This window comes from Porcisia hertigi, chromosome 12 (genome assembly GCF_017918235.1).
Source record: "Porcisia hertigi strain C119 chromosome 12, whole genome shotgun sequence".
NCBI classification, from domain to species: Eukaryota; Euglenozoa; class Kinetoplastea; order Trypanosomatida; family Trypanosomatidae; genus Porcisia; species Porcisia hertigi.
This window is the reverse complement of record NC_090571.1, coordinates 219,898-235,723: the sequence shown is the minus strand read 5'-3', so window position 1 is coordinate 235,723 and position 15,826 is coordinate 219,898. Positions and strand designations below refer to the sequence as shown.

General features: G+C 51.1%; 1 protein-coding gene across 1 annotated transcript; it reads left to right on the top strand.

Moving 5' to 3' along the window:
- Positions 1 to 11,930: 11,930 nt before the first annotated feature.
- On the top strand, positions 11,931 to 14,282 carry JKF63_07491 (uncharacterized protein; the record flags this gene model as incomplete). Its single annotated transcript, XM_067903428.1, has 2 exons — positions 11,931 to 13,507; positions 13,625 to 14,282. The coding sequence occupies 2 exons, from the start codon at positions 11,931 to 11,933 to the stop codon at positions 14,280 to 14,282; spliced, it is 2,235 nt and encodes a 744-aa protein (XP_067758853.1).
- Between the last annotated feature and the right edge of the window lie 1,544 nt (positions 14,283 to 15,826).

Below are 15,826 nucleotides of genomic sequence, written 5' to 3'. Positions count from 1 at the left end.
CTCACTTCTGTCTTTTTTCTCGGTTTTTCTCCACACCTTCCGCCTTTGCCTCCGCCCTTTGTCACTTTAAAATTTTAAATTGATTTTTTTTTTCTTCCTCATTCTTTTTTTTTCTTTTACGCACTCCCCGCGTCTTCCACTCTCTTGCTTCCTTTTTTCTTTTTTTTTGTGCACATATTTGTCAGCACTCTTTTCGTATTCAGGACATATTATCTTTGTTGCGCTCATTTCTTCCTCTTCCCCCTCTTCCCCCTCTTCCTCCTCCTCCTCTTTTTTTTTCAGCGGCTGTTTGACATTTTGACGCTCTTTTGACTCTTTGCGGTTCTGCTGCTTCGCATTTGTTCCATTTGACTACTTTTTTTCTTTTCGCGCTCCAACCGATGAACGGGAGGGGAGGGGGGGAAACGTCTGCAAGTTTTCTCTACATTTTTTTTTGTGTACTTTGTGACTGGTTTGGTTGGTTGTATGGTGTGCGCTCTGTTTATTGTTGAAACTTTTTGTTGTGTCCGTGTGTTTGGGTTTGTTTTCGAGTTCAGATATCCCTGCCGCCATTCCCTCCCCCCCCTCTCCCTCCCCCCCCGCCCATCTCCTCCCCGATTCCATGAGGAGGGGTGTTGAGATCTCTTTCGACGCTGTGCTTAGTAAAAAGGCTACACCCGTGCGAGCTATTGTTGTCTTTTTCATGATTAGGGCATATTGCAGAGACCTTCAACTCCTCCTCCGCCTTTTCTCTCTCCCCTTACTTCTCCCCACTTTTTTTGTCTGATTTCTGTTTTTATTTGTCGCGTTCCCTCCGCTTTTCACTCACTCCCGTTTTCTTCGCTTGTATTGTTTTTTTTTTTGTTTGACGCTGTGTGTCTCGGGCTCTCTCTCTATCGCCCTCTCTCACATCTCCAATCATGAGAAGGGGGGGGGCGAGCGCGCGAGACACACAGCGTCAAATACCACGCGCTCGCACACAACGTACAAAAAAAGGAAAAGAGTGGGTGTGTGGAGTGACTCAAACGTTGCCTCCTCCGCCTTTTCCCACCGTCAATAGACATACACACGAGAGAGAAGGGCAAGAGAGGGCCATTACAGACACCCCAGCACGTACTTATACACTCACATGCAGTCATCGTGACCCCCTCGTCTTTTATATATTTTGAAATTCTTCACGCCCCCCCCCCTCCCCCTTTCCCCACCAAAAATCTCACTTCCGTTTGTTTGGTGTTTTTGCTTTTTGTGATTTTTTCCCCCTTTTCTCCCCCCTTTTTTTACTGTTTTTCACAACCACACGCACGCCTGCCACCTGAAGCAGAGGACTAGTTGGCGAGAACAAGGACAAGGTTGTTCACGCGGGCCTCTCTTCGTTCTCCCATCCCGTGTGTGTGTGTGGATGGGAAGTACTCAATTGCGTGTTACACCCCGCTTCTTCCAGAAACAAAAATATTATTTCGATTCTCGTCGCTTAGCGTCGTCGGGCCTAGTGGCTGCGAGCAACCCGGGGGCAGGGAAGGGGTAGGGATGATCACTGGTGCTCCTCATCGGTATATATGTATATATATACAAACAGAGAGGGAGAGAGAGACGCACGCATGCACCCCGTATATATATATGTGTGTGTGTGTGTGTAAGTGCAAGTATAATGGATGATTTTGAAGCGCTTCCCGTCAGTGGATGCGCTCCGGCAGGCCTGCCCCCTTCATATTTTTTACAGAGGTCGGAAGAGCGGTGGTGCCTTTACTCTCGGGCCGTGTGGGGGGAAGAGGGAGGGGAGAGAGGTTGTTCTCTTTTTTTTTGATTGTTTTTGGAAGCATGTTCCCCATCATTCTTCAGGAAGATGATGCGCTGGCAAATATATATATTTATATATATTTATATATTTTTGTTTGTTTTCGTTTTCACTCCCAGACTTCTAGTCCAAAAAAAACAATGGAAGAAAAAGGGAAGGGGTGCACGCGTTCATATCGACCCTCCCCAATGAACCGCACCTGTGCCCCCTACTTTTTTTTTTGAGAAGACCGATCTGCTTGCGTTTCCTCATCGGCAGCGTTGCACTACGCATGCGCTCTCTTTGGTGAGCCTCACACGCAATGAAGTAATTTCTTTTTTTTCTCTGTTGCGTTTTTTGTGATCGATTCGGTAATGCGCATGTTTTGCTTGTCCTCTGGGACAGGAGAACTCCCGCTCTCTTCCCCCCTCCAGGAACCAGGGCCATGAGGGAGGGAGGGAGTGGGGGGGGGGGAGAGAGATTCTGTGAGGAGACTTTTCGCTCATGTGCCCATACGCGACTTTGTACTGTCTAGGCAGTAAAATTTTTTCATGCATCCAATTACAGCGTCTCTGTCGTTTCGTGTTGTGGAGGTGATCTGGTGTCGCTTACCTCCTCCCATCCACCGGTGTGCCCACTTCTGCTTCTCGGACCAGAGGCTCATCTCATGTTCTTCCTGGTTTTACGGAACGGCGCCCCCCAGTTTGAGTGTGTGTTCACCCATTGAAAAAGAGCACAGAACATCCGCACAGCAAGGATTCCTTCAATGTATTCTCCAAACGCTTGATATCGTCTCTCATTCACCTTCCCTCCTCACTCTTTTTCTTTTTGGTTCTCCATAGGCGTTGCAGCACCCCTTAGGAGGGTGCTGCCTTGGGGCACGTATTTGTGCATCTTCAACTTTATTAGGGTTGCCACACACACACACACACACCCACACCCACCCACCCACCCACCCACCCACCCACCCACACACACACACCCACACACACCCACACCCACACCCACCCACCCACCCACCCACACACACACACACTCTCTCTCTCTCACACGTCCTCTTTTCGTTTCACTTTTCTTCCTCATCACCTCTTCCATCTGGGTGTGTAGGGAATCCTTAGAGGAATAAGCACATGGATTCTCCTGCTCTTTTTTTTTGTCTCTTCTCCTTCTGTCTCCCCTCTTCCTCCTGCTCTCCTCATGCCTGCCACACATCAAAGGTCTGGCGACGCCGTGTGTACGATGTATGGCACTCCCCTCTCTTTCTTTCCCTTCCTCTACTGGTGTTTTATTATATTTTTACGATTAGACATCAGAAGAGGTTGACATAACTCATCATGCGCGCTGCGTTGCGTCTTGCCTCTCGGTGGTGCTCTCTCTTCTCGCTCTTGTTGCATGTGACTATATTGCATGTGTATGTATGTGTGTGTGTGTGGATGGCGTTCTCCCCCCGATGTCTCTCTCGATCTTTTATTTTTTCAAGAGCTTGACGGGAAGGGCCCACCGCGTCTCCTCCACTTGCCCTTACGCGGCCTCTGCCAGGGGAATTTCACAACAACCGTCAAACGCACTCGACAGAGAAGCATGCAGCAAAAACACAACTGCGAACGGGCGCCATGAGTGGAGAATGGGGTGAGTCTTCATTGTTTTTTTCCTCCCACCTCCGTGTACGGGAGTCTCTGATCCAAATGGAAGGGTGACATGCCTCCCTCTGAACAAGGTTCGCTAGTATCTCTAGTTCTGCCTGCACGTGTGTCCGTGTGCGCATCGGCTTGCGTTCACTGGAAATGATGCCCACGATCACATTCTCGTGTCTCTCTCTCTCCCCTTCCGGTTTCCATGCTTCTCCTTCCATTCTCTTTGTCTATTCTCATCCCTCTCCCCCCCTTCAACAACAACAACAACAAAACGTGGCACCGTCCTTCCGACATTCGTTCACACCCATGCATGTTCGAATTAAGCCACTAAGCTTCCACACGAACGCCAAGCGTACACTCAAGAAGGAAAAAAAAAGAAGTCTCCCCCCTTTTTTTCCACTATCCATACTCCCTGACACACACACACACCTCTCTCTCTCTCTGCCCTCCCCGCTCCTTCCCGTCGCTCTCTCCTCCCCCCCCCCCCCATCCCACACCATTTTTATTTACTCCCGCTGATCGTTTGCTCTTGGGCAGGTTTTTTTTTTCCCTCCCTCCCATTCTTCACACTCCTCGAGAGAGGGGGAAAGGAGGGGGGGTTGTCTACGTCAATTGCAAAGAAAAGAGACACGGCGGGATCAAGAATTGTTCGCACCATACCAGACGGGGGGGAGGGAGGGAGGGAGGGAAGCGAAGACATCAAAATATACGCATCAAAACTTGAGGACTGAGGAGGAAAAAAGGAACCAGACAAGAGGGAAAGGGTAGAAGGATTGGGAAGAGCGCAAGAAAGTAATCAACCTCTGCATTGTTTAAAAACGTGAAGCTCAACAAAAAAACAGGCACCTCAGTACACCTCTCCCCTCCCCCTCCCCCTCCATCTCCCCTTCCCACTCCCTCGCTTTCCTTTTCTCCCCCTTTTCCTTTTATTTTTTTCCCCCTGTTCCTCGGCATTGCCCCCCCTTTTTTTTGTTGCGTACTTAACCCTCTTTTTTTTGTTGTTGCCCGCTTTCTTTAATTCTTTTCTTTGGCGGTTTGTTCAAAGGCTCAATTTTTGTGCTCGTTTTTCCCCGGCGTGTGTGTTCGCTCTTTTTTTCCCTCTGCTTGTTTTTTTTTGTGTGTCCTTCTCAGTGAAGTGCGTGTATATATATATATATATATAAACCAGATCCCTATACACATACACACACACACACGCACACACATATATATATATACACGTGTATGCGTACGCACGTACATCTATACTCCCCCTTCCCTGTCTTTTTCCTTACCTTTTCCACACAGCGAGTTGTACACCGACGCAAAAGACTGTATACTCTGTAAAGTGCTTCCCCCCTCCCCCTTCTCCCCCTTCTCCCCCTCTCCTCCCCCTTCTTCCCCCTCCTCCTTTTGCACTTATAATGGTGCACTCCTTCAATTCTCTTCTTCCGTGTTTTCTCAGCTTTCCCCCTTCTTCTCTTTCCTCTAGAAGAAGCTGCTCTGTTTTTATTATCATCTCGGTTTTGCCTGGTTCTAGTTGTGTCGTCTAGTTCTCGTCTCCCCAAACCCCTTCCTCTGTTGTGTTTTCCTGTGTTGTCACGCACGACAGCTTTTATCAGAGAGGGCAGGAAGGGGGGGGGTGAGTGAGTGAGTGAGTGTGGTTGTGCAGCGACGACGACGACTTGTAGAGCGAGACTTGGAGAAGAGCCGCCTTTGAAGAGGGGGAAAAATCATAAAACACATCTCCCCCCTTTTTTTTCCACTCTTCCTGATTTACACTACGTTCTCTCTTTTCTGGTTATACTCCCTCTCCTGCTCGCCACTCACTCTATTTATTTTATTTTTGATTTGTCATTTGTCTTCTCGCGAACAACACTTTCCTCTGTTCCCCTCCTGGGTGTGCGCTTGTGTGGCCAGTGCGAGCTGCGATACGTGCGAACAAAATACGGTTCGTCCAAGTCAAGTGTTTTGGTCTCTCTCTCTTCCCCCCTTCCCCCCCCCCCCTGCTGCTGCCTCCCTCCCCCCGTCCTACTGTACAACTGCCATATATCGTGTATCACTTTTCCCCTCTTCGTTCGATTTCGTTGGGTTTTTGGACCTCCCTTTAAAAAAAGGATTGAATAAAAAATCTTCTTGCCCCAGTTAACCGTCTCCCCCGTTTTTCTTTTTCAAACGGCGCGCCACGCGTACAGACCCCCCGCCCCCCCAACGTGTGTTTGTGTGCGTGTGCGTTTTGAAAGCGATACTTCAAAAAAAAAAAAGAAACTTTTTTTTTCCCTCTTGGTTTTGCTCGCTCGCTTGCTCTCTCGTTTTTTTTCCTGCTTCTTTCGCTTGCTGCTCTCATCTTTTTTTTTCGTTTTTTTTTTTTTGCCGGCGCACTCGTGCACTTTTCGCCTCGTCGTCGGGTTTCATCCATCTTTGCGCGTGTATCATACAGTTGCGCTTTCCAAGATACCTCGAGTTTTCCCTTCTCACCGTTGCTGCTGCTGCTGCCAACTTTTTTCTTTTTGCCACCATTCTGCAAGTCCACTTCTGCGTTTACCTTTCGCTTTGTGTTCTTTTTTTTTTCTTCCTCCCGTTTGTCTGCAGATTGTTTCGATATATTTTTTATAGACGCGTGCGTCCACACACACATACACACATACATACACACACGCACACACATACACACGCACATACACGCACATACACACAAAAGGGTGGAGACTACTACGACGCCAAACAACAGCAACGAAATCACGACAACACTGCGTTGCTGTTTCCTTCTTTTTTTTTCTTTTTGTTTCTCATCCTTCCTTACCTGACGCTGCAAAACTGCAAACATTTCCTCATTCTCGAGTTTTTTTTTAATTATATATTACCTTCAATTATATCTTCTTTCCCGTTGCATATTTTTGTGGGTGTGTGTGTGTGTGTCTGGGTCTGCACTTTGGCGGAGGTGGGAGCCGGTGGTCTTCAATGATGTCGCGTTTCACTGACGTTTTTCATTGGAACTCGAAGGCGGGTGCCGTAACCTCGGCGTGGGAGGTAACCTTTCCTCTGGATGTTCCGAACAGGCGAGCTAACATCAATTCCAGAAGTGCGCTCGCATTGTCCAGCTCATCCATAACGTTCGCTCGTGATGCGGCGCGCGCTTGTGCAGAGATCGCCGGCGGCGTCGCTCCCTCGAATAGCGGCTCGCCCTTTGGCGACACCTTTTCACTGTCGGACGACGCCACCCCGAGTTCGGGCTTGTGGACAACGAAGGCGGCGGCCGGCCTTCTGAGTATGTCGAGCGTGAGCACTAGCGGCACCGCAAGTGCGAGCGAGGCGCGGTGCCTGCACGGCAAACACGCTGCCGAATCGACAGCGTCCCTCTCTGCTGCCATGGTGAGAGGGAGAGGCTCGTTAAAAGAGATGGCAAACGCGACGTATCCACCTCCGGCACTGCATTCGTTGGGAGGGGCTTTGGTCTGTGGCGCTGTCCATGACCTGCAGCGAACTGGTGAGTCAAACATCATGCCGGCATCCGAGTCAGCGTGGCCAACCGTAGGCCACAGCAAACCTATAGGCCGGGGTAATGCAGGCAGAAGAGTTGCAGAGACGCAGTATCTGTCAAGGGATGTGTGCAGTGCCCCACATAGTGCACCATGCAGCATCATCAACAGTCCCATCGAGTCGAGCGCAACCGACTTTCCTAAGTCTTCCTGCCCTGCGCTAGAGGTACTGGTGACGGGTCCACCACTCCTAGTTGAGCGAGAGCCAGTCCACATTCACTGGTGCTGCGCAGCTCACTGGCGCGCGGTTCAGCGCACAGAGCGGGGTGCTCAGTGGACTGTCGGCGGTGTCCCTGCGGATGTGTATTGTGTGCCAGCCCGCCCGCACGTGAAGAGGGGGTGCTTGGGTCATCTCATCTCAGACTTGAGGACGAGCTCCGAGGCTGATCGGCAGGACGGAACCATCTCGCATCCGAGCGAGAACACTCGGTGGATCAATGAAGCGCCCCACGAGGTGAAGCCACAACATTTGGAGGGGCAGCCCCCTCCATCGCTTATTGCCCCTCCCGCCCCCGGGATACACACCGCGGGGGACAACGCCGTTGTGAGCGAGAAGTGCAGTTTACCGCAGGCCCCTTCCCGCTCGCCGCATGTGCACCGCCGCGCGAGGGTTTCGATGCCGTCGTGCGAGTTCTGCGGCCGTGTAGTCGGTGCGTACTACTCAAAGGACTCTGGCGACGAGTCCGTGGAGCCTAGAACGCCGACAGATGAGAAGGGGGAGGGAGTGCTGCAAGCCACCTCAGCGGTCCAACGGCACAGTCGCGATCTTTGTTTAAATTCTGTAGGCCTTCAAGGCGAGTGAGGCGCGTCTCTCGAGGCCGAAGGAGTGCCGTCGGCTTTCTCGAAGTCGGCGTACTCGGGAGAAGGAGGCAGAGATTTTAGGCACACTCGTTGAGTGTGCAACCTTCAACAGAGCCATGTGAAGAGGAGCTGACGACGGCCGAGACACTAATCCAGTTGGACGTGCTCCCGGTTGCCATTCCGGGGATACTTCAAATGAAAGGACACCTGGGATGCCTCGTGTGCTCTTTTTTTTTACGTGTGGTGCGCCAGTTGTCGCGTCGTATGCATCTACGCTCTCTCTCTCTTCCCTTGACAGACAGGCTCACACGTACCCCCACCCCCTTCCCCCGGCTGCGTCGGCACTTCGGCAGTTTATAGGACTTTGTCACCACACGTGGCGAGGATCTCGAAGCATCAGGGTAGAGTCGAGGTCAAGGAGAGTCAGTAAAACTTGGCGAGAGGAGAGAGAGAGGTGGTGGTGATGGTGGGGGTCTAGGCCTCTGCAGAGCAGTGCATACGGCTCTACGTGTTTGTATTACGTGTCTGCCTTGCGCTTGACTCCCTCCCCCTCCGATATACTGGTGCAAACAATGTGTCGGTCGTTCGTCTTTTTAAAAATATCTCTCCCTCAGCGCCCGTACTTTACTCCGATGGTTGGATCTTCCTCTTCATCGTACACACCATCTCTTCCCCCCTTTTTTTTATAACCCCCCTTTTCCCAATCCTTTTCACGCGATGAGGCGGCATCAGTCAGCGACAACGCCTTTTTTTTTTGAGCTCCCTCGTGTGTACTTTGTAAGTCTATAACCCCCCCACCCTTTCCTTTTCTCTTGTTGTTATTAGGATGCTCGAAATAAATAAATAAGCAAGCGACTATATACATATTTACATTCGATTTAAAGTCGTTTGTCCGCATCACTCTATATTAGTACCTCGTCCACCTTGCTCACTTCTGTGCACTGCTCTTTCCTTTGTCTCTCTCTCTCTCCTCAGGTTCATCCCCCCCTCAAGGGGGGGGGGGAGGGGGAGGGTGGCGGCGGTTCCTCTCTCTCTTTTTTTTAGTTCCCCCCCCTCCCGTTTGTTTGTGTGCTCCTCCCCCTTTTTTTTCGGGGGGGGTTCATCGGATTATACGCAACAGAGACGCTTCAGTTCGCGTTTGGGGTCCTCTGCAGACTCGGCACTTCCCCGTTTGCTCGGTTTTCGTTCCTTTGATTATAAACACCAAGACCGCATCTTTTTTTTTTCCCTTCTATACATATATACTCATGTGCGTGTGGGGGTGCTCTGACTCTTCACATGCTCCGTCCCCCCCCCCCCGTGTTTCTCTCTCTGACACACACACACACACACACACGCACACACACGCCGCAGGCCTTCTGCGCTCTTTCATGTTTTTTATTGCCCCTCTTCCATGTGCTTTGGTTTCTGCCATCTTCTTACTCGGGTCTCTCCCACATTATCTCGATGCTTGCTCCTCGTCGGCTCTACCGCGAGGGTGTCATCAGCGTCGTGCTTGCATCTTGTGCGTTTGCCATGTACATGTGTGCGTGGATGTCCATTGTGCACGTTTGTGTTTGTGTTTCTGTGTGTTCAAATCTTGACCTCTTCACTCCCTCTTCCTTCTTGTTTCGCTTCTGGGCTGTTTTTCCCACCGAAGAAAAAAATTACAGCTAAGGTGCTCATCAATATATATATATATATATATATATGTGTATGTATGTATGCGTGTGCGTATCTCCAATATAAATATATACAAATGCATACATCCGCACTTTTAGCACCAGCAATCTCGAATCCATGTGAGGACCTTCAAGGGACGACTGCAAAAAAAAAAGGGAGGTGAAGGAAGGACGGGAGAGCGCGACGGCTCTCCCTTTATTTTCCTTGTTTACTGTTGTTGATCCCATGTGTGTCCTTTTTTTTTGTGTGTGTGCGGATTTGTTTTTGCCGGCCGACGTGTGTTTATCTCGGCGTTTTCTTCTTTGTTTTCTCTGCTCCCAATTCCCCCCCCCCCGTCTCTCCGTCTCAACATTGTGTTTACAAGCCGTTAGTGCCCCTCCTTTCCTTTTTTTTGAACTAAAGGTCTATATATAGTGTCTTCGTGTGTGTCCCCTCCCCATTTTTCTTTTTTCCAGGTGTTGTTAAACGGAGCGCACCTCCTGCAGGGGGGGGGGGCGTGGTGGCTTGACCGGCTCGAAAAAAACAAATTCTAGCGTCTAAGGAGGTCAGCGCTGGACAGCATGGGGTGGCAGGATTTGATCACCCCGGATTAGATGCCTCTCCCCTCCCCTCCCCTCCCCTCCCCCTCTCTGATGCCGCCATACACACACTGCGCCGAGGAAAGAAAGCAGGCCTGACAGCTACTGTTCAGCACCAAAGGTAAAAAAAAAATGGTAAGTTCACAGGAGGACGAGAGACAATGCTTGCCTCGGTTCTGCCCAGGCGCCTGCCAGTACGATAGGCTCTCGTAGCAGCGGGCAACTAGCCGTGGAGGCAGGGTGTACGAATCGTGTGCTGCCTCCTGTTCCCTCTTTACACACACACACTACACCACACTACACTACACTAGCTGCTCCCCCGCCTCCATTGTGCCTCTTTTAACTTCTGGTGAACTATAACACCTACCCCTTTTTATTGCTGGTCGTTCAACTCTCTCTCTCTCTCTCTCTGGGGTGTACTTCACCTTCCTCTCACCTTCCTCCTCTTCCCCCCCCCCAAAAAAAAAATAATATATATATATATATTTATATATATTTTCACATCTCTTTATTCACTATTGGCAAACTGTTTCACGTGTACATGTGTATATCTGCATGTGTTTGTGCATGTTTGTGTTTACACGTGTCTCCGCGATCGACTGATCCTCGGCGTCAACAACCCCCACACGAGCTTCCCTATAGCCACGTTAAGGCACACACACACATATATACATAAGTGATTCTCCTCTTTCTCTCCCCCCCCCACACACCCCCGCCCCTCTTTTGATATATTGCTACCCCCATTTTTTTTTTATTAGCCTTCAGCAGATATCTTTTTTTTTTCTTGCGTAGATTGCTGTTTCTGCTTCCAGTGCTTCCTCCCGTGTGACGCACACGCAATCACACATACAGGACACAGGCAACTAGTGACACAGCCACCAGGGGGATACGCTACTGGCGGTATTCAACCCCTCTCTCTGTTCGCCGTGTGTCAGCCTCCCCACTCCCCCACTCCCCCCCTTCTCTATAATTGTTATTCTGGCTTCGCTTGTCCTTTATTTCTTCTCCTCCCCCCCCTCCCCCGCTTCCCCCGCTTCCCCCGCTTCCTTCCCCTCCCCAGGTGTGTCTCAGCCCTCTTCGTTTTGTATGCATGCATGCACATATACACACACCCACATATATTTCTCTCTCTTGTGGTTTTGCGGTGGCTCGATCTGGCTCTGCTGGCACAAGCGAGTGTGTGGGGTTCTCTCTTTTTTTCTTCATAGAGCTACACCAGTTGGCTGTCTATAACGCGCACCCCACACAGACCAACCGCACAAACGGGTTCAGACTGTGACCCATCTTAGGGCGACGCACGCACACACGCACTCGCGCCCACAAATCCAAGCCTGCAGTTCCCACCTGTGTGTGTGTTTTTTTTAATTATTTTATTTCTAAGTGTTTGAGTACAAGAGGCCTCCCACCTTCCCCATCTTTCCACCCTTCTCCCATTCCTTCTCTGGAAAAAAAGAGGTTGCGGAATAGAGGCTGGAGGGAAGGTACCCGGATCCGTTTTTTATATTTATATTCGACGCCATTCACTATTGGCTGTTGCGTGAGGGGAGAAGGTGCTCGGCTGATTGTAGGCAACTCGCTGATTGCGTTGTTGTTTGCCAGTGTTTTTTTTTTTTTTTTTCGACTCACCCTCTCTGGTCTTCTTGCCCCCCCCCTCCCCCTCCCTCTCCTCCCTCCCTCCCTTTTCTCAATACCCCAGACTGATCTTTTTTAATTTTTCATTTTTGGAACGAAGACCGTTTTCTCTCTGTGTGTGTATATACACCTACATAAATATATATATATATATATACGGTGTGCCGTTGTGTGTGTGTGTGTCCCCGCACGGTGCCTGGCCCTCTCCACTCCCCACTCCTTCCCCATTACTCGTCCCTCTTTCTTTTTCAGTGAGGGGTGGTGGGGGGGGGTCTGAGAAGAAAGAATTAAACACACGCACACACACACACACACACACGCACACAACCACCCGTGAGTTTCTGTTTCTATAATGAGCACTCCATCTTCTCCGGTGGGCTCGACTGTTCAGCAAAACGATGTCGTGGGTGGTTCCACGACAGACTTCATCACAACGGGATCAGCGGGATCTATTACGGATATGGGAAATATGCGGCCTCTGAACCCGTCGGCGTTTCGGGCGAAGGCCAAGGCAAGCGGAGGCGAAGCTGACGCCCAGTGTTCACAGCTGCCTTCAAATTCCCACCACCACCACCACCATCGCTTCCAGCAGCACCAACAACTGTGCTGCGACGGTTTCCTCAATCCGTTGTTCTTGGCGGAGATTGATGAGAACGTGCAGAGCCCAAACGGCAGAGTCGCGACGACTGTCTCACATGCGTCGTTCTCTGGCAGCGGTGCTCGCTTTCATGAAAAGGACTCGCCTAGCTGCAGTCCACACATGAAGGGTCAGCCGCTGGTTCGTGGGAGAGTGGTGTGTACGTCAAGGTCCGCTCGCGGGCTGCATCGCAGGCCGCATCACCGCTGTATGTCAATGAGTATTGGTGTCAAGAAGGATGAAGAACTCGGCAGTAGGCGGACTCCGCGTCAGCCACTGTCATCGCCGTCTTCATCACGTAGGGGCACAGCGTATTGCCTGGTGAGTGGCGATGTCCCTCTTCCGTCATTCGACGTGGCTTCGACGGACAAGGCGATTCCTCCAGCCATGGGTACAGCGATCTCTGCGGAGCCTGAGTTGGGGTGCAAGGGCACGAGGAGCCGCTCGCTGTTGCCCGCATGGATAACTGCGTGTGAATCTCCTTTGGGGAAAGCAGGAGTGGCGCCGATGGGTTCAGGTATGGGAGGCCGTAACGTGGAAGAGCTCTTAGCCTCTTCACAATCCATCAGATATCCGCGCTCACAGCCCAGCCGCAACAACGGTGATATTTTCAAGGAGGAGAGGCATGTGTTGGAGTTGACTCTCCTGTCGTCAGGGAAGGAGGACTCCTTTCCTGCAAGCGCCAACCCCTCGACTGTTTCCATGCATGCACGAGAGGCGGAGGGGGGGGCAGTGGAACATGCAGAGAGGCCCACACCCAGAGCAGAGACAAACGTCGAGGGTCCTAAAAATGCTTTAGCCTCTCTCATCGTGCGACTCGTGCCAATCAGCACGACCTCGCCGCACACTGGTTCTCCTGGGGAGGACAACGCCTCTGAAACCGAGCTGCGACAGCGCTATCCACTCTTACTGCTTCCATCTTTCAGGGCTGAGGAGTCATGCGCTCTGAAGGGCGATGTGATAGACGGGCACGACGGCGACACGCACGCCAATGGAAACTTGACCCCGATTTTGATGGAGGATGCCAACCAGCGACGAGGTACGCTGACCTCAGCGCTGTCTCTGCGGGCCTTCACCTCAAAGGCGCACACGCAGGACACAGTCTCTTCGACGCGCTCGCTAACGGCGACACCGTGGCTGTGCGGCTGCCCAGCCACGGGTACGTTGCTTTCTACAACGCTGTGGCGAACAGCCCTTCTGTCAAAGCCACCACCCCGCATCACGCCCTGTTTATGTGTTTCAACGCGGACAGAGCAACTCTCGCTTCATGCATCGTCGAGAGTGGCGTCGAGCGAGGCGGCAGTGTCGGAGAGCCTTTCGCACTGCTTTTCCCCCTTCGCTGCCCCTGACCTACTTGCATCATCGGGTTCGTCGTCCCGCGCGTGCCCACGGCCTCCTGTATCGCCCAGAGCGGCGGCGATGCGTCCATGGGTGGCGGAGCGTGGCGGTGCGTCGCTCGAATCCACCTACGCGGTGTCCGCTCCCACGTCTGGATACCTCTGCGCCGTGCCGCCGTTGCTTGTCACCGCCTCGACAGGGTTGCTGGAGCCATCGATATCGCCCGAGGCGCCGCTGTCACTAGTCGATGACACTGCTGGTAGCCCGGCGCGCGTCGGGAATGTCGGCAGGACTCCATCATGCCCGACTGCCGCGACAGAGTCGGCGGTTTCAGGGAAGCCATGTGATGTGTGGCAGCTCAGGCGGTGCTACGCGCACTTCGAGCGCGCCGTCGAGCAACGCGGCAGAGGCGGTGTATGGTCAGCGGGTGGCTTTACACCACCTTTGGCATGGACATCAAGGGGGCCGGTCTCAGCCGACGATGCTGCGGTCGCAGATGCAGCGCAAAGCCCCAGCAGCGATAACGGCGCGTGTTCTTTTATCCCTTTCACTAGGGATGCACCTCCCGGGGGGATGCCTGGCGCTCCTGAGCTGGTGTCTCCGCTGTCCACCTCGGTCAGTTTCTTTTCTCCGGCGTCAGCGGTGCTGCGCGCCGAGGAGGAGGAGGAGGAGGAGATCTTCGCCTCGGCTGCGATGTGGGCATTGGAGCAGATGGGCCGCACACTTTGAGCTCTGTTTTTTACGTCGTCTTGGATGCTCGTGTCGAGGAGGAGGCGACGTGTTGCTCTACACCGCCATCACACTGTTCAGAGAGGGAAAAAGATGGCGCATGGCCAACGCGGTAGACACACCCCCGTAAAAAAGAAAAAAAAAACAATAAAAAGAGGGACCATGAAAGGGCGAGTGGGGTGTGGTCAGTCTGGTACAAAGAGGGGGGGGGGACACACCACAACACGGTGTGATGTGGTGAGGGTGCCGAGACGTCTGACTAGAGGGAAGGGAACGGCGCACCCTTGCCCCCTCCCCCCTCCCCCTCCCCCTCCCCCTCCTCCCCCTCCCCCTCCCCCTCTCGTTTCGGTTTCTTCCTGACCGCAGCGGACGGTCTTTTCTTCCTGTCTTCTTTTCCCGATTAAGTTGTCTGCTTGTTTCTTTTTATTTGTTTTGTTTGGAGACTGTGTCACCCCACCCCCGTCTCTCTTTCTCCTATTTTTTCCCCCTCTTTATCAACATCTAATTTTTAACAGAAAAGTTCGATCTTAGGTCGTTGTTGTCATGTGAAGTCCGTCTTTTTTTTTGTTGTTGTTGGGGCGGGGGCTTGTATACATGTATATATATGTATATATATGATGATGTTATGTGATTGCAATGCGCCTCGAGTGTCTATTGGTGTGTAAATATTTTTCCCCCGTTTTCGTTTCGCGACAACTGTTCATCTATACTGTAGTGGTGTATGACCCCTTCACCCCCCCTCCTCCCCCTCCTCCTCTCCTCCTCCTCCTCCCCAACTCTTTTCTTTGTGTCTATGCCCATCTGCCTTTGTACGATCCATGGACGTCTCGTTTCATGAAGACATAGATCATATACATATACATATATGTAAATATACACATTTATACACATATATACACATATATTTTTGTTTTCTTTTTCTGTTTCTCCTGTTTGGAAAAAAAAAAATACACACTGAACAGACATAGAGCTGCACTCACCTTTTCTGGTAGGCAAGGGTGCGTATATTGGCCGATATCCACAACAATAATGTGTATATATATTCATCTCTGTGTATATATTTACACACACATACACATATATATATATATCAATATATATCAATATATATGTATATGTATATGTGTGTGTGTGTGTGTGAAGGTACACTTTGTTTATGTATAGAGCAGGTTATTTCTGCCTCTAACGCCCCCTTTTTTTTTCTCCCTCCTGCATTGAACTGCTTTTGTTTGCATTTTCGTTCCCTCTCATCTTCGATATGCCTGCATTTATATTTGTGTATGCATGTCTATGTGGACTCACTGTCCCCCCCCGCCCCCCTCTTCACCCCTCACCCCTCACTTCCTTCCCCCCCCTCTCTCCATCTCTTGTACATTTTTTTTTCTGCTCTCGCTGTTTTTTTTTGGTCACTTTTCAGGTGTGTGCGCATTTGCCCGTCCTTTTTTTTATTTGAAAAGTTTTCCTGCTCTTTTAAATTTTATTTTTAGTTTATTCATTTAGGATTATGATCCCTCTTTTCTCCCCCTATTCCCTTTTTTTTTATT